This window comes from Centrocercus urophasianus, unplaced genomic scaffold (assembly GCF_019232065.1).
Source record: "Centrocercus urophasianus isolate 14NV4802_14NV808 unplaced genomic scaffold, USGS_Curo_1.0 seq_14, whole genome shotgun sequence".
In the NCBI taxonomy this organism is placed as follows: Eukaryota; Metazoa; Chordata; class Aves; order Galliformes; family Phasianidae; genus Centrocercus; species Centrocercus urophasianus.
The window spans coordinates 44,935,780-44,959,802 of NW_024884586.1; the positions used below are offsets into that span (position 1 = coordinate 44,935,780).

Below are 24,023 nucleotides of genomic sequence, written 5' to 3' on the forward strand. Positions count from 1 at the left end.
GCTTGTGCAGAGCACATCGCTGGCAGAACTGCAACCTGTTCACTGTGGAAAGTATTCAAGCAAGTGTTTATTGCATGCTGCCACCAGAATGCTGCAGATATCCTGTGCCAGACGTGCAGAACAGACTGTGGTTAGGAACAGGGAAACTGCTCTTGTTTGCTTATTTTATCTCCAACACCACGATGCCTTGCAGCATTGGCAGGGCTGAGGTCCAAATCTCAACCCAGGGCAGTAGGCTTTTGCCCATGCTAATTCTGCTGGGGAAAAAAAGCAGCATCTGTATCTGCATAGACAGCTGAGCTGCGTCTGCTCCCCGACCCCGTGGGGAAATGCAGACTGTTTGACTCTATTTTTTTCCTCCTGCCTGCTTTAGCAGGTCTCATTTCTGTGTGCGTTTTGCTTGGTGTCTCTGCAGGTTCTTGCTTCATCCTGCATGTCGTGCTCCATACATCAGAGCCTTCCTCAAACACAGTGCTGTTGATCATCTGCTGTTTGCAGCACACATAAATGATGCGATATTTGCTTCTGTGGAGACTCCTGCATATTTGGAAAGCAGCTTCTGCTGCTTTTACGCTAAGCAGGGGCCTTTGGGGGTGTTCAGGGAAAGACTGGATGTTGTGTTGAGGGACATGGTTTAGTGGGAGCTATTGGGAATAGGTGAACGGTTGGACTGGATGATCTTTTAGGTCTTTTCCAACCTTGGTGATTCTATGATTCTATGATTTGCTGACCTGATGTGTGCATTTATGAGAATCACAAGCAGGTTGTTGGCTGCATGCCTCATGGGGACTGATGCAAGGTTTTGGTCCAGATTTGAGACTGGCAGATGCTGTTTGAGACCAGAAGATGCTGTTCCTATCTGGTATTGGAGATAACTCCTCCTTAATGTCATCTTGGAAGAAAGGGCAACTGTAAAATACCCCTGTCTTTGGATACGTGCAGCATGTGCATTTCATCTATGAGACATTTAAAACACGGTGCGTTCGTTGTAGGCATTACGTGGGAGAAGCAAGAGAGCCTTACATTAGGAAGTGATTTGAATGTCTGGAAGTGCAAATGCTGCACGAGTTCAGTATGGTAAGAAATCAGTGTCTGTTTTCTCTTCAGAGAAGTTACAATTGTTAACCAGAAAAGCATGCTCTGTGTTTTTCCAAGAGTTGTTCTTATTTGCTAATAGGACTGATGCTGGGACATTGTGAGAAGGCTGTGGCCCTTCTTCATGCCCTCTTTATGAGTGTAGCCTTACTTCTTGCTGCCAGATCACTTGTGCCTAGCAGCAGACCTTCCTTCCCTGCCTTCTTTTCCCCCCTCAGTCTCAACTGAGATTTTGATAGCTTTACTATCTTGTAAATTATGTGCTCTTAAACTAAGGCTTCCTTTGCTTGGTATTCAGTCAGTTGCAGTTTGTTGAGCTTATGAGACTCTGGTTTCCTAACTCACCCTTTGTGATTCAAGGTTCATTCATTAGAAACAGCTGGCTTGCTGAGCTGAAGTGACTTGAGCAAGGCCTTCGACGTGGTCCCCCACCACATCCTCATCTCCAAATTGGAGGGATGTGGATTTGATGGGTGGACCACTTGACGGATAAGAAACTGGTTGAAAGGCTGCAGACAGAGGGTGGTCATCAATGGCTCCATGTCCAGGTGGAGGCCGGTAACGAGCAGCGTCCCCCAGGGGTCTGTCTGGGACCGGTGCTCTTCAACATCTTTATCAACGACATCGATGTAGGAATCAATTGCACCCTCAGCAAGTTTGCTGATGACACCAAGCTGAGCAGTGCGGCCAAAGGTTGCATTTCAACACGGTGGAAGGAAGGGATGCCATTCAGAGGGACCTCGAGAGGCTAGAAAGGTGGGCCCGGGTGAACCTGATGAGGTTTAACGTGGCAAAGTGCAAAGTTTTGCACTTGGGCTGGAGGAATCCCAGGCATCCGTGCACGCTGGAAGGAGCGGTCCTTGAGAGCAGCCCTGTGGAGAAGGACCTGGGGGTCCTGATAGATGAAAAGCTTAACATGAGCCAACAGTGTGCTCTTGCGGCTCAGAGGGCAAATGGTATCCTGGGCTCCATCAGAAGAGGGGTGGCCAGCAGGGACAGGGAGGTGGTGTCCCCCTCTACTCTGCTCTTGTGAGGCCCCATCTGGAATACTGCATCCAAGTGTGGAGCCCGCAGTACAAGAAAGACAGGGAGCTGTTGGAGAGGGTCCAGAGGAGAGCCACTAGGATGATCAGAGGACTGGAGCACCTCCCCTATGAGGACAGGCTGAGGGAGCTGGGCTTGTTCAGCCTGGAGAAAAGAAGGCTGGGGGGTGACCTCATTGCAGCCTTTCAATACCTAAAGGGAGCCTACAGAGGGGAGGGGAATCAACTCTTTGAAAGGGTTGATAACTGAAGGATGAGGGGAAATGGTTTTAAGTTGAGGGAGGGGAGATTTAGGTTGGATGTCAGGGGGAAATTCTTTACCCAGAGAGTGGTGAGGTGCTGGAACAGCTGCCCAGAGAGGTTGTGGATGCCCCGTCCACGTGTGGTGGGGGCAGTGTGGTGTTCAAGGCCAGGTTGGATGGGGCCCTGGGCAGCCTGGTTTAGCATTAAACGTGGAGGTTGGTGGCCCTGCATGTGGCAGGGGGTTGGAGATTCATGATCCTTGAGGTCCCTTCCAACCCTGGCCAGTCTGTGATTCTGTGACTTCAGCAGGTATGTTCTGGTGCTCTCATCTGTTGCCAGTGTGGAATGTGGCTAGGCTTTGCTTGGAAGTGGGATTGAGGCGTTAATCATCATCAGAGATGATTCTGCTCTTCTCCTAGAACAAAAGCACTATCAGCCTCCGGGCAGCTGCTGTCACTGCAAGAAAGAACAGCTCATGCTGAGTGTGACTGATGTTGAAATAAACCACACCTTGGTTCTCAAGAGTGACCTTTGGCAAATTGCATCAAAATAAACAAGGTGTGCAATTTTAGTTATTTTAGGTTGAGTTTCCTTGGAGACAGGCTCTTAGGAACTTCTGTTGACAGTTCTTGTGATGTTTGCTGCTGAGAAAACTGAGAAAATTTTTCTCAAAAAAACAAAAAAACAAAAAAACAAAAAAACAAAACCTCATGAAATTTCACAGGACTGTGAGCTGTACAACACTTTGCCATGTCCTGATATGCTCTTTAAAGGGATGCTGAGAAGTTTCAAGACTGTGGGTCAGATATACTATATCACTGCGACTGCTTTTGCAGAGGGCTGTCTTGAGCGCAGCTGAAACTTCTGTGGAGGATGGGAAATTCTGGCATAAATAGGTCCCAACAGTGACTTTTGCTTTTATGTAGGGGAATATCATGGTGCTGGAATACATCTCTGCCCTCTGGGTTGATCCTGGTCTGTTTTGGGACCGGGAGTGGCTCTAGTCAGCTGTTGTAAAATACAGCAGTCCAAAGGCTGAGCTGACTTACAGCAGGGTCAGGTCCAGGGCAGACCAAATTTTTAGGAGACAGCTGCTTCCCTGAAGTAAACCCTGTATATTTATTAAATGGCTTGTGACTTGGTGCAAGGTAAAATCTGCCTTAACTTTTGTGCCTGGACTGAATTCTTGAGGCAGAAGATATTCAGCCCTTGCAGGGAGGCTAAAGGGTTTGTTCTGCCTTTAAATTCTGTTAATCTTTAAATGAATGCTGTAAAAAGCTAAAGCAAACACTGTGACACCAGTTATTCAGCTCTCCTTCCCGTCCCACTGGGGACAGTGATAGCCACCCACAGTACTGGGTTGCTGAGGAACGTGGGGATACCTCATGCATGCATCTGTGTTGTGCAGGTGGGATACTTGTGTGTGGTAGTCCTTGGGAAGAACAAAGTCCTGCAGATAGTTTAGTTTGTAAGGATAAAGCCTCTGTGTTTTCATCAAGGAACTCCCCTGAAATAGTCTCTGCCTCTGCTTGCCCACGAGGAAATGGGTAATGGCTTAGTGAGAGCGGTGCTGTGGAAACCAGCCTGTTCATGCTTGGGAAAAGGGAAGGACTTATTTTTCAACAAGAGCTTGTTGTTTGGTGCCCAGGAGGAAGGTGTGCTCAGTCTGGCTGGGCTCCCTGCTGGGGCAGCATGCCTTCCCCTGCTCTGAGATTCAGGGAGGTTTCAGCAGTGGGTGCACCTCCTGATGGATTGAGTGGCTCCAGTGCCTGGCTCATAGCTACAACGCCTGTGGCATATTTCCAAACTCTTCAGAGGCTTTTCTTTAACGGTTCTGCCTTGAAATGGTCTGACAGTATTTCTCCTGAAGTGTCATGCTCTGTTTTGAAGATAAGACGTTTGGTAATGTGCATTCGGACAGAGCCACTGGGACAAAATTGCTGTCCTGATCAGTGTCCTCAAAGCAGGCTTAACATTTAAATTTTGTAGAGCTGCTTTTTCATCCTCAGTTACCTAACCTTCCTCTAAGCTGGAAAACATCCTAGAGTTTAAATCAACTCCAGCACGTGATTCTGGGAACAGTATGCATTGTAAATGAGTTTGGCTTGAACTCAAGAAAATACTTTTTCCCTTTGAAAATTAGGAAGAAATCCTTCCAAATAGAAAGTCCATAAGTGGTGAGGCCACCAGCACCAGATTATGGAAATGAGGTTTTCCAGTTTGCAGTGGATCAGATCCTGCCCCCCAGGCCTTTAATTTGACTGGTTTTGTTTTCAGCGTGTATTGATACAACTTACTGAAATGCTGACATAGCTTTCCATAATATTTTTTTCACATAAATATTGTCTTCAGCGGGCTGTTTAGAACAACTACGGAAGCTTTAACTGTATTCTTTGGTTATTCATAGTAGCAGTAATATTTAATCTTTCCTGTTTTCTTTCCTCTCATCCCATATCAGGTTAAGTTTAATGTATAAATGTTGTTGTGAATAACAGTGTCTCTTATGGCTGACTGCTCTCACATTCATTGTGCTTTCATTGCCAGTCCCGCAGTGTCGATAAGCAGCACGCTGTAATCAACTATGACAAGGAGAAAGATGAGCACTGGGTAAAGGATCTTGGGAGCTTAAATGGGGTAAGTAGCAAACCTCTGGGATGAGGGAGGCCAGCACACGGTGCTGAGTCTGTAAGCGTTTTATATCCCTCTACTGCTAGGCCCCCTTGGGTTACTCTAGCCGTTGGCATAAATTAATCTAAATGTATATAATTATTTGCAAGGCCTGAGACAGAGGTCATGCAGCATCTCATCTTAGAAGAGGAAAGCTTTGATAAATTAATCTTTTTTTTTCTTTCTTCCCTTGCTGGTGCCCTTGCAGAACTCTCCAGCATTCACAAAACCATAGTGTCTTTGAATTTATTTCCTGCTCTTTTCTATCTCATTTTGGGCATGTTAACATTGAACTGGTGAAGCTGGAGCAGCTGTTCAGCATGAGCAGGATGACCTTTAGCAGTTCTGTTGTCAGTGTGTGGAGTGATTTATGGGATGATGAGCCATTTAATTTCTTTGGGGAGAAACTATTTTAAACCAGCTCTTTTTGGTAATGAAGATTGGTATTTCACCTGTTTTGTGTTAAGACTGAGGAAAAATGCAAACCCAGAACAAGAGCAGAGCCTGCCTCAGTTTTAATCCTTGTGACCCTGACTCAGTCTTGTTAGGCAGCTTGGTGAGGCTTTGCCCCCAAATTCTGTGATTATTTAACACATCGGGAGAGTTAAAACTGTCCTCATATCGTGCATGCTTCTCTTTGGCTGCTGCTACACACCAGCAGAGCTATTCCCCTTGGGGAGCAAGCCTCAGCTAGATTCACAGGCCTGTGTTTGCAGTAGTAGTTTTACTGCAGTCACTGTTTTCAGCTTAGAAACAGGAGCTCTCCACCATCACTGCCACAAAAACATGAGACAAACCCAGAAACTCGCACAGTAACTGTAGGTGAAGCAGACATCAACCTTTCTGCCTTCTCTGGCATCTGGCTGCAGCTAGAGTGAGTGATAATCCTTCTCAGCCTAATAGCTGAAGGCAGAGAGCCCTGCTGAAATGTCAGTATTTCTGCTAAGTGCTGTGGGCTCTGCCTGGATCCTTGCTTCAAAACCTCTGATTAAAGAATAGCTCAAAAATCCAGCTTGCAGAAAGGTGAGGTTCCTGTCACTGCTGCTCTTCTTTCTTCATAGGCTCATGAGTAAGAATTTACAGCATTTGGTAATAGACTTGCACTTACAAAGATGGATTGAAAGAAGTGAGCAATGCCTGTCTTCTCTGGCTGGTCCAACAGACTTCATTGGAGAAGGCTGTTGTGGCCAACTCTGTTTATTCTGTGTGAAGTAAATAGGTCCTTAGTTGGTAATTTTCATGTGGATGTTGCTTGCAGGGGGAAAGTCAAATTTCTTCTGCGGGACTTTGATTTTAATTCAATTTTCAGCATTTGCTTTTATTTTGCATTTATTTTCCACTTTTTCAACAATGCATTATATGACTTCAGGCAATATAGTTCATAATATTATCAGATCTTTTAAAATGTTGTTTTATTATGATGTTCAGGCAGCTGATTCTGCAGTCTTTGTGCCTTTTGATTTTTGAAGATAGCATTTCTGTCTGCAGTAAGCAGTTTATTGGGGTTATTTAAGTGCCCAGGTAACAATCAAAATGGATTTTCTGGCAGACACTTCTTTTGCAGAAAATCCAGCAAGTAGTTATTTTTGTTCTACATCTGTCTACTGTGGAATTTTCTTCCATGCAAATAGGAATTGCCTGTCTTTTGACCAGCTTCACCGCTTTTATTCTGAAATTACCCAGAATTTCCCCCAGCTTTTCTGGCAATTGCCAAGAAGCAAATTACCATTGCCTCCTGTGTTCCAGCTTCCTGCTCTAGAATTTATTTTTCCCTCTTGTTACTGCTTGGTTTTACAGTGTGTGTTTGAGTTGACCAAGGTGAGAAAGTAAAAGGAGAAAACTGTGCCTTGGTGATGAAAGTTTGTCAGTTCATTTTCTAGCATGATTTTGACTCTTCACAGCTTAGCTGATGTTGTAGTGAGGCTGCAGAGACCCGGCAGCAGGTGCCAGGTCTGTGAGGCCGGGTCACTGCCCTGCTGCAAGATCAGGTAACTTCTGGGGTCTGCAGCTGCTGAGTGCCTGAGCCCCACCAGCATGCTGGTGCTGTTTCACTTGAGTTCCTGAGTTATTTTTATTTGGCTTGGGTTATTGCAAAAGCACACGGGCTGATCTGTGGAAGATATCTGAGTGCTTGATCTACTGTTCTGTAAGAATTATTCCTTAGGGGTTCCCCTCAGAGTGCAGGCAGCTGAGACATCTGAGGTGCTTGTTCTCAGCTGTGAAGCACATTTTATGCACCTTACAAGGATAATTCAGTTTCTTCAGGCCTAAGCTAACTGTCTGTAGCATAGAAAAAAATGAGCAAGTGCATCTCTTGGGTGAGAGGCCTTTTGTACTAATAAACGGTGTCTTGGACAGCATGGCCTTAGATACCACAGTGATTCCACTGAAATACCTGCTTCTCTGTGTGTTTCCATTTCCCTTTCCTATGTTATAGGCTTTGATAAATGACCAGGCCTTGGGGCTGGCACGAGTCTTGTTTGGTATTTGATGGAGAGCTCATTCTCAGCTCAGTAGTTGGAAAAGCTGTAGCAGCTTCTCTCCTATATTTACTGCCCTTGCTGGTTTGGAGGAGAAGACCTAAGAGCACCCAAGGTTCCTGACTTCAGGCACCTCATTTACATACTTAGATCAGGAACTAAAGCTTCATTTGCAGTCGGTGAGAAGAATACCTGGCTTGAAACACATTTGGGGTGCCCAGACCTGCCCATGCGAGCTCCATGCTGGTGGTCTGCAGGGCTGAGGTGCACCCTGAGCATGTGCAACGCCCTTAGCAGATGGGCATGTGCCCTGGGTCAAAAACCACACCTGTGCTTCCTCTCTGCAGACATTCGTCAATGACGTGAGGATTCCCGACCAGAAGTACATCACCCTGAAGCTGAATGATGTCATTCGCTTTGGTTATGATATCCTTCCTCTCTGAAGATGCGTTTTGTGCTGTTCATTGCATGGAGAGTTAAATGTGCTAATTGTGGCTAATGACTAAGGGTGTTTGTTTTGCCTCCTGCAGCCTTTGGATGGCTCATCAGCTTTTGTTTCTCCTCCGTGGACCTGATTCAGAACATATTAATCAGGATGCCCGCTGCCTCCGTTGGACTTTGAAGCAGGCATTGTGCTGACAGCAGTGTTTGAGGAGGTCTCTGTCAAAGGAAGGGTTGTTTGTTTGTTTTTCTTTTTCATTTGAGGTCTGTGAGTGGCATCTGTAGCTGATAAAAGCCTGGGAGCAGGCGTGCTTCATATTGTAAAAAAAACTATTTGTAAAAAAACTAACATTTTAAAATCATCATTCTTTGCTCCCATCTGCTTGCTTGCAGACAGTTTGCAGGTCTTTGGTGCATTTGTCTCTGGGAGCCTGTAGACAGACCCTTTGCTCTGTCAGTTGAAGGTTGCCTCTGCAAATTGCTGTGCCACAAAATGCAAGAATGAAACTCTCTTTAGCAATAGCAAATGTCATCTCTATTGGGGAAGGCCAGGCTGATGTTACTGCTTTGTTTACAGAGGCACAAATTCTGATGGTGTCTGCTAAAATGCCTTCATCCCTTTCCTTTTTATCCTGATGTGGTTGTTTGACTGCTGTAGATCAACAGAAGACTGCTGCCTTTTTTTAGTGTTATTAAATCATTTTTTTTTTTAGTTTCTTCTAACTGCCAGACATACCCACTCAAGATGGATTATGAGGCAGCATCTTCTCCAGGTTTCTTGCTTGCTTTTGCAAGAAAAATTTGTTAAAACAGCTCAGACATTTCTGAGAACAGAGGAGGGTAGGGATAAAAAAGAAAAAAAGGTTTCATTGGAAAACTCTTGTGCATCCTTGACCCCAAGGCCACATTCTTGTGTCTTTTGTTGTATCCATGATAAAGTATGTGTGCCTGGCTGTGCTTTAGCCCTTGAAATACTCCAGACCTTGCTAGAGCCCAGCAGAACCTGTAAGGGAAGGCTGAGCCTCTTCTGTGCTCTTGCCAGGCTACAGGTACCTCAGTTCTCAACTGCAACACTTGCAGCAGGGATGCTTAAACAGATTTATGTGCAATTCTGGATCTGGTGGGAACGAAGATTTTTTTTTTTTTTTTTTTTTAAGACCTTGAGGTTATATTTTAGTGGCTGTGATACAGGTTTAAACTTTTTATAGAAAGTAATTCTGAGCATTAAGCAGCTGAGTTAAGTGCTTAGTCCTGCAGCCCTTACATGGCTATTCACGTGAAATGAATGATTGCATTTATGAATTGTAGAATTTATTACCCTCAACTGGAAAGCTTTTGAGGATGTAGGTTTTAGACTAGGCTCTTTTTCAGCATGATTGCTGTAGCTATTAAAGTCTCTTCCTCTCCTTTGCTGCTGTGGTGCTGTGCTTTTTAGCAATGCTTTCTGTGTTGACCGTGTTCAGTGCAGTGGCGATGGCAGCATCTCCCATGGCCTCCAAGTCAGCTGCACTCTATTGCATAAGAGCTGCCTCTTTTTCCATTTACAGCTTCACTCACAGACTGCATGAAGTCTCCATGCTCTGCCAGTATCTCTTGGTTTATTTTTAGTTTAACATTTTCCATCTTTCCGCTTTCATCCCTTTTGTGCTGTGCTGTCCTGATTGAGTTGTTTGTGATGCCATGGTCAGATGCTTCCTTTCTACTTTTTTTTTTTTTTTTTTTTTTTTTTTTTTTTTTTCTTTTCACAGCGTAGCTGGGGATTTTTGCCTAGGTTCAGACATGTTGAATGCTTCCCTTCCATAGAGGTCACAGCAGCTCATGACCTGATTTACTTTTCAATCACTGCTGTTTCCTGGATGGAAGGCCTTGCCTTGTTTTGACTGTGCAAGTCTGCTCTGTCTTGGCCAGGGTGCTGTGGGGAGCTGGGAGCAAGCTGCAAGCTGAGCCAGGGCTCTGTTTGCTCCTTCATCCTGTACCGAGCTGCTTATGCTCCCCTGAGCTCCTTCACTGCTCCTCTTGCTTGCTACTCTCCAATTGGGTCCTGACAGAAAATATAGTTGCACCCTCTATTCCAAAATACACACATCAAAGACTGTCTTGCTATGCAAGTGAGGCAGCTTTCAGCACCTCTCGTTGTTATTTTATGCTGTTTTCTTTATGACTAAACACTAGATTTCTCTCTGCATCCGATTCCTTTGGTCTTTCCTTAACAAGGTCTGAACATTCAAACATGTATGTCCTGGAGCAAATTCAACACAAGGTCCCAGAAGAAGCGTTAAAGGTAAAGGTGTGTGGGTGCAGGTGTTGTTCCTTTTGGTGCTCTAGTAATGATCATGCTGCCTGAAGCTTTAAAATACAGCGGCAAAATGTTCCACGTTGTTATGCTGTCCTTGGATTGAGGCTTGCCAAAACCCTACTTTGATGGCAGATGCATTTCCCAGTTATCTCGTCTCTGATCTCTCTTACTCTGCTGCTAACATTTAGATCAAGTTATGTATGACCTTGTGGCAGCCAACAGAAAGGCTACTAAAGCCATAGTGTGTTAAAGAATAGTCAGTGCATTAACTTCAGGGTGAAGCAGAGCAGAATTAGTTCTGCCCCGGGAGTGGAGAGCAGTTGCCTTTCCTTGAGCATGGTGACATTGACCAGCAGTGTAACACTTCCTCCAGCAGATTAAACTTTGCTTAATTTATTCCCATTATCTCATTTCTGCCTTCAAGCTCCACAGTCTTCCTTACTGACAGTCCTCTTAAGAGTAAAGTGTTCTTTAAACAAAAATTTCAGTATCAGGAATAAAATATACAAGCATCTCCTAATGTAAGGCAGAAAAGCAACCCTCAGAGGCAGGAAGGCTGCCTTTGTTGAGCTGAGTTCAGCTCCCAGCGCCAGGCATCATCTGTTGGCTAGCAGATGCTGTCGTCTTAGCCCTGGTTTCAGATTTAGGACTTAGAGAGGATCAGAAGTGTAACAGCCAGGACTGGGTAAATGAATCACTGAATTTACTCAGTGGGTAATCTGGATGGGTACACCCTCTTATTAATTTGCTTGTAATAAACCCACTTTTAATTAGCCCATTTACTAAGCCGCAAGTTAATATGGAGCCTGCTCTAAGGCAGGCTCATTGCTTTCCTCACTGGTGAGAGAGTTTGGAGAGAAATAATTAAAATATATCTTAATTGCCTTTACTGAAAAATTGAGATAATGCAGTTGGGGCATGGGAAGAACTAATACTGCTTTAAGAACAAAGGGGATTTCAGAATTTGAATTCTGGGTGGAAAATGGCATAAGTTCTGATTGTTCTTAGTTTACTCTTTAAAGGGTTTTCTAATTAGCTACTTTGCAGGGCTACATTACGGTGACCTCACGGACTGTAACTATCATTTATTGTCTTCCAGATGAGGTATCTGAAAGCCTCTCTGACACTTAGGTGTGTTTCCCATTTGTCACAGAGTTTAGCCACAGCATTTGCCTTTGCATTGTCACATTTGTGGGTAAGGGAGGTTATCGTTGCCACGGGCTGCCATGCAGATTGCATGGGCACTCTGCAGCTATCCTTATGTCTCTGCAGCATGAGAAGTACACCAGCCAGCTTCAGATGAATTTCAAAAGCACGACCATGAAGAGGGTGGAGCAGCCCATGGAGCACAGTGTCTACGCTGAGTCCCCACAAGCAAAGCTGGAGAAAGGAGAGAGGAAGCCAATTACAGGTAATTGCTCAGGAACCAGTTAGTCAAGATTCACAACAGTCAAAGTGCTGCTTGATCACAGCACTGGATTAGAATCAAGTGTGGTGTGAGTTAAACGGTGTAGAAGCTGGTACTAAAGGATCATCTGTCTAAACCTCTAAGTATTTCACATTCCCAGTTTCAGGAGAAAAAATATAATTGGCATGGTGGTTCACACATGTCTTGTTGCTGTGAATGCTAGAGAGCCTGTGGGCTGAGCAGGTTTGGTGAGTTCCTTGGCACCTGTCTGGTCTATTTTTATTTTGTTAATCATGAGCTGGTGTTTGAACAGAGGTGGTGAGTCAAAGTGGAAGATGCATGGCTGCTGCAGCGTGGTACTGACAGGCAAGCGAAGTGGCAGCAAGGGATTTGTTGCAAAGAGTCTTGTATAGCCTTAAATTACTGTATTTCCTAACACCTCAATATGCGAGATCGAAACTGACTGCTGAACCTGGGAGGTGTTTGCTTTAGGTTCATTGTTACCTGGCTGCATCATGTCCATTGGAAAAATTTATTCTGTTGCACATTTCTCTACTCACTGTTATCTTCCTTTGAAGACCCTCTTTCATACCTGCATCTCCCTGTTCCCTCCCATGGTGGGCTAAGACATCCCCAGCAGTTTTTTCCCCTCTTCTGAGCTTCCTACCTCCTTTATATACTGCCCTGGTATGTCTTCTCCCTGTTTGGCTCAGTTGTCAGTTGGTGGTTTTCTCGATCTTGATGATACATGAAAAGAAGAAATATGGCTCTAAAGCATCCTGATGACTAATAACTGACAGAGGGGAGTCTTGCTTACCAGAATGGCAGTGACTGGGAGCTGTCTGTGTGCAGAATGGATCTGTTTGAGGAAGGGGCAGGGAGAGGAAGGTGATGGGCAAAGGCAGGATCTTGGGAAAGGTGATCTATTCATAGATATGGCAGCTTTCTAGAAATGTGTACAACTTTGGGTAAATCCGTTAAGGCCTTTTTTGATACCTAATTGGAGTGGGTTGGCTGACCTTAATCTCCTATGTATTGTCTTTGTGAAAGTCCCTTTAAGCTGACATCATATACTAAAACAGAGTAATATTTCTCGCTCGTGTATTTGCCTGTGTTTTTGTTCCCTCCAGCTGTGCAGGGAAATGCACACACCTATGTGTTTGACTGCTATTCTCACACTGTAAAACCTTTGTATGTTGATTTAGATGTGTTTGTGGGTCGCCCTCCCCCCCTCCCCCGAGGGGGGAGCATTTGTGACTTTGCCTCACATGCATGGGCTGAAAGGGATGAAGTCGGTGATTAGCTGTGACACTGTGGAGGGTGAAAGGAGGTGAACCTCGCTGGTGGAGAGCTCTCCAGCTGTGCTGTGAAGGATGCTGTGTTCTGGAAGATGTGGCTTCTCGCTGGTCTGTGAGGTCCAGGTAGAACCAGTTTGTGTTTGCTGCTGCTCTGTTGTGTGAATATTCTCCTTTTTATTCTCGCCACCTTCAAAAATACACACTGGCTGGTTTTTAACCTACATACCATAAGTGGTTGATATTTTGGAAAATCTTCAAAGTCAGGCATGGAGTGACACTTCATCAGGGTGACCCATTTCTCATCTTGTGGCTCATGGGTATGTATTGTGTATTTGTCATTGGTAGTGAGTGCAGGTCCAAGGCCAAAAAAAAAGAAAGAAAAAAAAGGCTGTGAGCACTTTGTGAGGGCTAGTGATGAAGGATGCCACATGCAGTGGGGCTGATGGCAGATGTGAGAAGTCTGAGGTGCTGCTAACCTGCTGAAAGGTGGGGGAATCCAGGATGTTTTGTTGGAATTATTTTGCTGGTATTATTTTGCTGGTTGGACTGAAGCCTGTGAAGGAGGGGAAAGAGCCTGAGCATTAAATCAGCGCCTTGCTCTCCCATGAGCATTTCTGTCACGTGAGCAGAATGATCAGTGGGTTCCTTTTCCATCTGCGGTGTGACTAATTCACCTTGTCTACTGCTGTACACATGCACGGCTTTTCTGTGGTGCTTGGAGGAGTGGCTGCAAGTTAAATGATTAGTGGAAAGAGGAACGTTGTGTTCCTAGGAAGAGAGGGCTTGCTTATGGCAGCAGAAAGAGGCTTTGGGGAGAGAGCTGTTTTGCTAAGCCCGTAGGTATTTAGGAATTTGCATTGACTAATTAAAGTAAGGTCTGAGTGACAAAAGCCTTTAGAAGGATCTCTTCTCAGGGCCTGGCTGGAAAAGAGGTAGAGGCAATGCAGGCTTTCAGGGAAGAGGTTTAACAAAACAATGTGAACAATTAGAGCTGCTTAGAAAGGGGAGGAGGTGAGGGGGTGAGGATAAAAAGATCCAGCAGAGGGAATTGGAAACAGCTCAGCCATTTATTCTTTATGCTGTTGAGCATACAGCTTCTTGGTGTGTGTTGCCTGTAAGCAGGAAACCATCAGTCTTTGTGAGGTGTTTTTAAGGCAAGAAGCTTGATAGGGCCTGTGGTTGGATATTGCTGTGAGTTAGAAAAGCACCCACAGTTCAGCTAGTTAATACTAAAAATGGCCATCAGCTCTGGTGCTTAAAACCTGAGGTGATGAGGAGACCAGGTACAGCCTTCAGTTGTACCTAACACTTGCATTCCCCATCTGTTGCTACCTGGGCCGAGGTGGGAGATGAGATAAGCCACTTTGTGGTCTGCTGTCAGCACAGGCTGATCTAAACTTACTGTAATTTTTTAAGCCCTCACAGGCTGATGGCACTAGATAATGCTGAGGCTGATGACTAACTTCTGAATAACTGCTGCAGGCCTGAGTTTCCAGGCATGGAGGCTGCCCACAGCTTCTGGCTGAGATGGGCATTGCCAGCAGCAGGAGCAGGATTTGAGACTCTCCCGAGATCCATGGAACAGTCTTCCTTGCTGGGTTAGTGGCCCCTTTGCCAATCCTGTCCGTGTCCATGCTGAAGTCTGCAGGGAGCAGTGGGAGTTGTGCCGGGTTGTGCAGTGTTTCCATGGTCCTTAGCTGCTTTCCCCATGAGATCATGGTTGTAGCTACTTAGGCACACAGCTTCACCCTTGCCTCTAATGTAGGAGAGCAGTGGTGTATCTGCTTTTCATCTGTGCTAGTTTGGTGGTACCTGCAGCATGCTGAAGGCTTCATTGTGTAATTGGTACAAATAAATTTATGATTATCAGCCAGATTTGAAAGCCTGCAGGATTTTTGTGCGCTCACAGTAGGTACAAAAGTCCTGAATTTAGGTCTGCTGCACGCACGAAATAAGCACTGCAGTGAAGAGCCAAAGAGCTGTTTTGTGTTTGTTCCTGTTGTGTTTCAATTCTGTATTTTGAAGAGGAGGAAAAAAGCAGAGATGTCAGAAATTAGTTTTTAAAATATTTTAAAGCTAGATCATCATTTTTTTTTCTCCTTTTTTCTCCCCGAGGCCCTTGCCTTAAGAAGCCCACTCTGCATCTTCCAGAGATGGATGTTTACCTTATTAATAATGAATCAAAAACAGCTTGACTTAGAGCAAGCTGGATTTCTCGTGCTGGTGTTCTGACTTGCTGCAGGCAGCTTCAAAGCTGCGTGTGCTTCTGTCAGCATTGAAATCTGCTGTTGCTGTCTGTCCCTCTAGAGACTGCTTGAAGCTTTGTGTGGACCCAGGCAGAGCTCAGCCCTCATTCTTGTCCTAGCCTGGCAGCCACTTTCAGGGGCCATCAGACTGGTACTGTAGGAGCTGTGCTCATCGTGAATGCTCTTCTGCCCATTTGCTGATGGAGAGCAGCATTAATGCAGACTTTCTGCTTTCCCTTTCATCACCTGAACTCTGTTTTTGGTCCTGCCCTTGTGTTGTTCTCTGTGATTCACTTCTCTCTAAGTACATCCTTTGCATTGAAGCAACTCATTCTCTGTTACTCTGGTGCCTTTTCAGATGATCAATAGTTTTGTGTTAGTTTAGAGTTGTAAAAACACGTGGGCATCCATTCATTTTTCCTTCTGAGTGGCTGCTCCTAAGACTGAAATTCAGGAGCAGAATGTGTGCATGTCAGTGCTTTCCCTGTATTACGCTGTCACCCGTAGCTGTGTGTGTGTCTGGCTGAACGCTTGTGCTGACCTCAATTCAGTTATCTAAAAGGATGGTTTTCAGGCTGTCTGCCTGAATTGATGAGCCAAGGAATATATCTAAATGAATTGGCACCATCTGGCCAGCCTGGCACAGGATCGAGAAGAGGTGGTAACAAGCTGCCATCAATTGGAGGAAATCTCATATCATTAACATGACTGTTAGTTCTCATTGGCCTTCCTTGCTTCACTGCTAACTCGATCAAGCCCTGAGCCTCTGTGCATCTAAGAGCTCCCAGCTCACACCGAGATCCATCGGGCAGGCTGAGGCCATGTAGCAGTATGTATGGCTCAGGACACAGGCAGATGTGCTGCCCTGGTTGCTGCTGGTCCAGGTTAAGGCTGCTACCCAAAGCACATCCCAGCTGGCAGTGGGTAGCCTGCAGCACCACTGCATGTGTGGCTGCTACCTGGCCTGCACCTGTCACTGCCATCTGTTTAGCTGCCTTCCTGTGTCTCCTACCCATTCTGTACAGCTCCATGGTGGAGCAGGAGGAAGGCATCAGGGCACTTCTGCTGGAGGATAAGAAGGGGCTGTGGTCTCTGACATGAGCAGGACAGCAAATTCATGGAGCTCTTCTCTAGTCATGGATATTTTCTTCTGGCTCAGAATCTCATCATGTATAGCAGAAGTTGAGAAAGAGGGTGTCTGCATCACTTAATAATGTTAATCAAAAAGCACATTAACATGAAGGCTTAGTGGAAACATTAATTGCTCTTAAAATATTGAAACTGTCCTCCAGTAGCAAGGTACTGACTCCCTGATTTCCCATCTGTGCTTTTTTGCAGTCTTCAAAATGAAGTTTCAGTTTGTTGTGGTGGCTGGGAGAGGGGAGAAAGGGAAAATAACTGATCTGATGGGTTGCACTGAACACGCACTGCTACAGATTGTTGCTGGTGGGGCTTGGGAGCCTCATGTCGTGGCCCTTAGAGCAGTGTGTGCAGGGCGTGTTCTCAGTGGCTCCTGCCCTGCTGGAACCCTGTGTACTCTGCCCAACCACAAGCATGCTGGGTTTGGCCTTGTGCTGGCTTTTGTCAGAGAGGGAATTTGGGGAATTTCCAAGCACCTATTAGGGCTTTTTAGGCTAGTGAAGGAAATTTGAGATGGTAGAAAAAGTGGCTTGTTACTCTGTAAATTTTTTTTTTTTTTTTTTTTTTTTTAAATCACTTTTTGTTTTACATGCAATCCCAAAATTCCCTCAGCAGGAGGGTCTGACTAGGGTTGACCTAATTTCCTAGCTGCCTTCTCCCCTGCAGTAAAAGGCAGTAGTAACACCTGTGTCCCACAGATGTAAGGAGCAGCAACTGGGAAGGTTTGTCCTGGAGTATATAGTGGGCTGTCTTAGCTTCTGCCGGTGTGAAAACTAAGCATTTCCACGAGCAACTGGAAAGAAATCAGTATTGAACTGGTCACATTCGATCATACAAATCTGAGACAAGTGTCCTTTGTTTCTTGGGGGTTAAGCCCCTGGTGGAGATGGTGATCATCCATTGAAGAGTGTGCCTGAAAGCAGTGGGCACAACAGATCCCATGTGGGTGTGGGATGTGGGTCTGCTCCATGGGTCTGAAGAGTGGTTGAGAGCTCTCTGTCAGCTTGCAGGACAGATCTTAGCCTAACAGAGCCCAAACCTGCCTTTGGGTTCCTCTTCTCTCTCAGGTTTCTGAATAGGTTGGTTGCTTTTTTCCCCCTCTTCCTGGAGTATTTTACCCATTTTCAGCTATGACACGCATTGCTTGGCAGTTGCAATTTATTCATGGTGAGAAATGCTTCCTGCTCTGAACTTTCAAGGGCTGCCTACATAATGGGAACACAGTTTATCTTCTGCACATTCTAGGCAGAACAGAGAGTAATACTTCAACTCTTTTGATCCTCGGTGTGAAGGGAAGCAGTGCGTTCAGTTTTGAAATATGAAAATCTCTTGAAAAGGTCCTGTGGACTGGATCTGTACAGCAAAACTTTTGCCTGTGGTCTGATAAAGTACAAGCTTATACATTTCTGGAACTGTCCTAGAAAAAAAAAAAACCTTAGGCAGTGGCCATTGGGTCTGGGTAGCTTTATAAACAGCAACATAAAGTCTAGGGAAAAAAAGGAAGCCCGACTCTTAATTCCCCTCCCCTCGTCATTTCCTTCATGCCACCAACTGCTGTCTGTGCTAGCCCTATTAAAGCAGGGAATGCAGAGTGGCAGGGTTGTGTGTGAGGGCTGCTTAGCACAGGCAGAAGGTGATTATAAAGCCACGAGCTGAGCAGCAGTTGGTGGTAGGAGCCCAACAGTGGCTTGGGCTGGTGGCTGGGCTTTGGCTTGTTCAGTAAAGTGAGTGCTGATGGAGAGAGTGAGCAAAACTGGGGTGTTAATCTCAGTCCCCAACCTGTACTTGCATCTCTGTCACCTCTAGTTGAAAGAAGAAAAGCTACTTCATTTGCCTCTCTGAAACTATTATAAATAACAATGACTATTACCACAGGTAAATTGAGCTGTATTCTTTTTTTACTCGAAACATGAATGGAGCAGCCTAAGGCAGTGCCAAAAACAGTGTTTCATGGTAGACAAAGGAAGAAGAGGTGAATCAGTTCTTTCCGGTACCTGTTGGTGCAAAGAACTGCTGATCTTCAGTGAGTGCTATTTGAGTAGAGACAGTGATTGAAGTCTGGCTCTTCTGGAAGAAGTAACTCCGTGAGAAAAAAAATCTCTGTCCTGCAGTGACTGTGTGAGCCACTTGACTGACTTTATGCTTTTGAGAGCAAGAGTTTACTTCTGCTTTATGTATGTGTAAGGAGATGGTTTTACTGTTTTCCCTAAATTTGTAACTCTTCAAGAATTTCCTGCTGTGGGATGTGTGTCATTTAGAGTGGGAGGAGTGAATAGCTGGAGAAAATCCCTGGCCTGACAGCATCCTAGTCTGTGGTGGAGCAAAAAAGGGTATAGCTAAAATCTTCCTAATTAAGATCGGGATAAAAGACCGATTTTCACCTGAATTGCAAATAAGTTTGTGGTTGGTATTTTGTAGTCTGTCCTGCTAAAAATCTTCCACTTCCTGTGAATAATGAGTCTGGAGAGGGAGAAAAGCCAGTATTTGGGGATCACAGCTACTAAAGAGTGAAGGGAGGCGGAGTCAGCCTCTTCTGGCTGGAAGTGGAAAAGGAAAGGAATAAAGCTGAACACTCTCATTATTATGTATAATTTGCTGTTGTAATTACTGCAGTGTAACAGGTACATGATCTTATCTGATCCTGTTATTTTTCCCCTTTCGGCATGTGCTTGACTTCTGTGAATACCTTCTTCCTAGAGACCAATAGTTATCGCACCCCTCTTTATGGGCAACCTTCCTGGTGGGGGGAGGATGATGCAAACAATGAGGACAGAAGGCAAGAAGAGCATTACTCAGGTAATTAAGGTGATTTTGTGAGGAAAAGAATGGGGGTGGAAGGTGACAAAATTTCTGTGCATTTCTTATCTTTCTTGTGTGAAGTCATCCTGCCTTAGGGCTTTAATTACCACTTTTTTTTACTTGTTGTATTTGCACGTTGCTATGCATAGATTGCTGCCGATGAAACCAGGGTAAGGGAAAATTAAGTTGTTTCCACTACAGTAAGTGAAGGTTAAAAACGATTGTGGAGTAATTTAGTATGTATGAGAAAGGCGTGCAAAAATCTTGAAATGCCACCAGTCACATAGATTCTGCCAACATGTATGTGTGTATGTACACACTTGCATTTAACTCTTTGGGAACAATGGGAGTAAGGGTAAAGTGAATATGAGAAATGCTGGTCATTGGAAATCACCTATTTCAGTGAAGAGGCCAGAGTACAAAACAGAACTGCTGTTTTTTCTTTAGTTCATTTAGGTACTTCAGATAATGTTTTTGTTGTTTTTTTTTTTTCCTTTTGTAGAAAGATCAAAAGAGATGACCCAGCATGAAGAGGAACTGAATGGAAATATTTCTTCCTATAGAGATTCCCAAGAACAGTCTGTGTTTGCCTTCCGGAGGGAGCCAAGTTACTTTGAGATCCCAACTAAAGAATTTCAGCAGCCATCAAAATCTCCAGAAACACAGGTTCACGAGATCCCAACAAAGGATATTGATGCCATAGTAGCCCCAGTTGTGCAAAGCCATGCCTCTTTCACCATCGAATTTGATGATGGAACCCCTGGTAAAATAAAGATCAAAGATCACGTAACTAAATTTTCGCTCAGGCAGAGAAGACCTTATAGCAAGGAACCAGCTCACACAGAAGTGATGTCAGCGGAGAGCAAGGTGGCTGACTGGCTTGTCCAGAATGACCCAAGCTTGATTAGACGGCAGTCTCCAGGGGAAGATGTGTACAGCACCAAGAGTGACCTGCCAGTTCATGTGAAGACACTTAAAGGTGAGTGAATGTCTTGTTATGTGGACAGTGTTCTCTGTTGACTGTGCAAATGCAACATACTAAAGAGGGTAAGTGGCAGTGGCAGTGATTGAGAAAATGAGTTTGTTTTTAAGTGTTCGTAGTCATTTCCATGTGGTCCGGCAGGCTGGTGAACACAGGTATATAGTCAGTTTTCTTTTTTTGGCTTCTCCTGTCTGAAAGACTTTTCTTTTTAGCTGGAGATTCTGAGTGTGATGTATCTTGGAATTATCATGCAATTACCAGAACCACGTGGTCTGATGACCAGAGGTCTTGACATGGAGATTGGTAATAGACCTGAGATACGCATGATCACCAGTGGAGGAAGTCGTGTTTGTGAAAGGTTTCTTCTCTTAAACTAGAACTTCTCTGTTCAAAAATGCCAGTTTTGTGGACCTAGATGCTGTTAACTCTAACTACAAGGAATTCTTTGGAGATTTTCAAATGTAGTTTTGAACACAGTTCTTAGTGCAGATGATGGGAGTTGCATGACTCTCAGGTGGCTGTGAATGCATTTGTCAAGATCTGAGTTTGCTTGGATGCCTCTCTTGAGTTGTGCACAGAACAGTGAAGAAAAGACCATGGTTTCCTGCATTCACACTGCCTTTGTATTCAGCTTTTCCAGCCTTGCCAAGTGCATTACTACAATCTGCAGACTTGGAATGTTGAAGCCGTGTTGAAAGTTACCAGACCTACCTGTGCTTGAGGTCGTTTTATAGAGAACAGTCATGTTTTCCCTCAAAGGAATATTTGTTCAGAGTTGGAGAAATGCTCTCTTTCAATATGGAGAGTTTTATCTATTGTGCTTCCAACTTATTGCTCTTGTGTATGGTTTTTTAGAAGCTCATATAGTTAAGAGAGTCTCAACTATCCAGATGTAATTTGGCATGACATGGGAATTGCACTGTTTTGCTATCATTATTTGGGGGTGTTCAAGGAAAGACTGGATGTTGTGTTGAGGGACATGGTTTAGTGGGAGCTATTGGTAACAGGTGAATGGTTGGATTGGATGATCTTCTAGGTCTTTTCCAACCTTGGTGATTCTATAATTCTATGATTTTCTAATATAGGACAATATTGAGGTGGCCTGTCTGAGCTTTCAGCATTGTCTTGAGTGTTTGATGGAAAGTATGGGTTTTGTTTGTTTGTTGACTTGCTGAAGAATAGTCTGGCAGGGATTCAGATGTGCTTCTGTCATTCTACTTTCTCTCTTGGGAGAAACTAGAGAGTTAGGCAGCTCTTCTTAGGATTGTCCTGGGCAATGCATGAGAGGGTATCAGGCTGCCCACGCTTTACAGTCCATAAGGCATGGAAAGAAGCTGAGGTAATTTAATGCATAATTTGCATTTCAAAAAATCAACTATTTGGACATTTGATTAAAAAATACAGTGTTGGTGGCCTCAGGAGTTTATCTACCTCTGCTTTGTCAGAGGACAGCCTGTCATTTATCTGCGATAGTTGTGTAGCGTGTTCTTCTTGTGGGGCTAATTTTGAAGATGTCTTGGAGGCTACAGCTGGCTGCCTACCAGGTTTGCACCTTCTGAATCAGAGACAGACCCTGTTTGGTGTTCTTTAATAACATTTGTTCCATTTATTATCAATGTGATGTATGTAAAGCCTAGTATTGAGGCTAGGGAGTTCAGGTCTGAGGGGATGTGCGTGGTATTCTGCTGAGGGGTCTGTAGACACTTTTTGTCTCTTACTTGCATCCTCACAGTTTTGCATTCAGCAGGGTGTTAGCCAAGACCCTTTAATTTAGGAGCTTTCCCATGCAAAGACAAGGCTTATCAACCTCAAGGCACAATGCAAAGTCTGCTGGCTTTCTTCAGGAAGGTGTTAGGAAACTCCTCAGAGGACTGACTCCTGGGTTGCATGGTTCCTGTATTAAATTCTAATCTTTCACAGTTAACTTGAGATAATAAATGGTCTTCATCCTGTGCCTGGAGAACTTGCAAAGTAGGTTTGAGCAGTTTTCCTTTCAAACACGTGGTATTTTAGCCAGTATATCTTGCTGCATGTTACAGTCGAGAGCGCAGAGACCTCTTTCCCCATTCTCCCGATGACAGGTTCCCGGTCGTTGACTGAATCAAGTTGTGTGTCTTCACACCCGTTTCCTTCTCCAAAAAAAGGTTTGTGTTCGGTCTTTTTGTTTTGTTTTGTTTTAACATACTCTATGAAGGTCCTGAACTAAGGTGCTGAGGTGCAGAGCATCCCTGATACAAAAGGAAGCTTGTAAAGATGCTGGTCAGTAACATACGTAAAAAGAAGGATAAGCTTAAAGTAAGGTTAGAATGATTTAACGTTTGTGTGGCTGGTGATTGGATGGTGTGATCCCTTTTCTATTAGCTGTTGTTTTATTTCTCCTTGTACAGAGGGGTAACGTGGCTGCTGAGAGGCACATGCGCTCATAACATGCTGACCTGGTGGCTTTGTCGTCACTGGGATTTGGTTCTGTGGGATGCAGTGCACAGGGTTTATTTACTGATTCTGCAGAGATTTCTGCTCTGTAACTTAAGAGTTCAAGATCACCTCATTTTGTTCTGCAGTAATGGTCAGAAACATGAAACAGTGTCGTTGCTTTTACTTAAATGCCAGAAAGAAAAGAAACAACACATTACGTTTCTAAAATAATCTGCTTTACAAAATCAAAATCCCTTGTTGTTACAATGAATTTTTGCAGTATTTTGCAACAGTTTGATAGCAACCAGTGGAAAGTTGATTGGGAGACAGCACCCTTCTCTCTTCTCTCTCTCTCTTTTTTTTTCCTCCCTGAAGAATACAAAGCCTGTAGCATAGTAGACCATGTAGATGTCCTTGGGAGTTATTTATTCCTATAGGATTTCTTACCTTTTGACTGAAATTGGAAGGTAGTGACAGGGTCACAGAGTCTGAGAGCATGAAAGTCAAATACGCACCACTTGTTCCCAGGCAATCGGCACGAGGACGGGACGCAGAGCGACTCGGAAGACCCCGTGGCACCCAAGGCAGAGAAGGAGCCGACGACGGGTGGTGAGCGGGTGACAGAGCAAGCCAAGCTACAGCGCCAGATGAGGCGCGATCCCCACGAGATGCTGCACAACAAGCAGGCGTTTGTCATTGAGTTCTTTGAGGACACGCCAAGGAAGAAGCGCTCACAGTCCTTCACACACAGTGCTCACTCCTCTCAGAGCGACACCGATCCTGGGCTCAAGACCAAGGTTGAGAAACGCAAGAACGCGGTGCCAACGGAGAAGCAGGGCAGCGCGGTGCCACCATCCCACGCTGGGACACAAGGGGGCAAAGCCACCAGCAGCTCCTCTGGGACCCAAAGGGCTAGCTCCTTCAAGAGGGAAAAGACAGAGGAGCGAATCAACTCTTCATCCTCCTCTGCCTCCAGAGCATCAGGCAGAGCTTATGGGAGCGTTGGGAGGAAATCTAAAATGGCTCAGGATTTTATGGCTGAGTACCTGAGGGAGACAGCTCAGACCGGGAAGGCAGGCTCTGAGAAACCAGCACCTCAGCCTGTGCCAGTGGCCCCACGTGTGGTCATATCTTCAGAGCCAGAGCCTGCCTCTGCTCCATCTCCAGAGCTAAAGGCTGCCCAGGGCAGGAGGAACGACGAGGAAGACAGTGTGAGTGAGACTGGCACGTACACCATTGAGACAGAGTCACAGGATAAAGAGGTGGAGGAAGCACGAAAAATGATTGATCAGGTAAATGTTGCTTTTCTGTGCTTGGTTTGTGAGCTGAGGGCTTATGCAGCTGTTGCTGATGGGTCCAGCTTTACTAGCAGTTGCCATGAAGGGCTGCTCCCTTTATTGCTTGGGTGCAGAGAGCCTTTATAAAGAGGTGAGAAATCATCTTGGCTGACCTGTGTTAAGGATTGATGTC

General features: G+C 44.9%; 1 protein-coding gene across 9 annotated transcripts in view; it reads left to right on the forward strand.

The window, feature by feature from the left end:
• Positions 1–24,023, forward strand: part of CEP170B (centrosomal protein 170B) — a 56,292-nt gene that overhangs the window by 9,438 nt on the left and 22,831 nt on the right. For 5 of the 9 annotated variants that reach the window (XM_042813951.1, XM_042813953.1, XM_042813956.1 and 2 more), the window contains exons 4-11: positions 4,926–5,015; positions 7,876–7,954; positions 10,192–10,250; positions 11,538–11,676; positions 19,055–19,153; positions 19,659–20,135; positions 22,220–22,282; positions 23,082–23,845. In XM_042813951.1, coding sequence (XP_042669885.1) covers positions 4,926–5,015; positions 7,876–7,954; positions 10,192–10,250; positions 11,538–11,676; positions 19,055–19,153; positions 19,659–20,135; positions 22,220–22,282; positions 23,082–23,845 — 1,770 coding nt within the window. Of the gene's footprint in view, positions 1–4,925; positions 5,016–7,875; positions 7,955–8,040; positions 8,185–10,183; positions 10,251–11,537; positions 11,677–19,054; positions 19,154–19,658; positions 20,136–22,219; positions 22,283–23,081; positions 23,846–24,023 lie in introns of those variants that run through there. The other 4 variants (XM_042813954.1, XM_042813959.1, XM_042813960.1 and 1 more) reach the window with 2 other exon arrangements.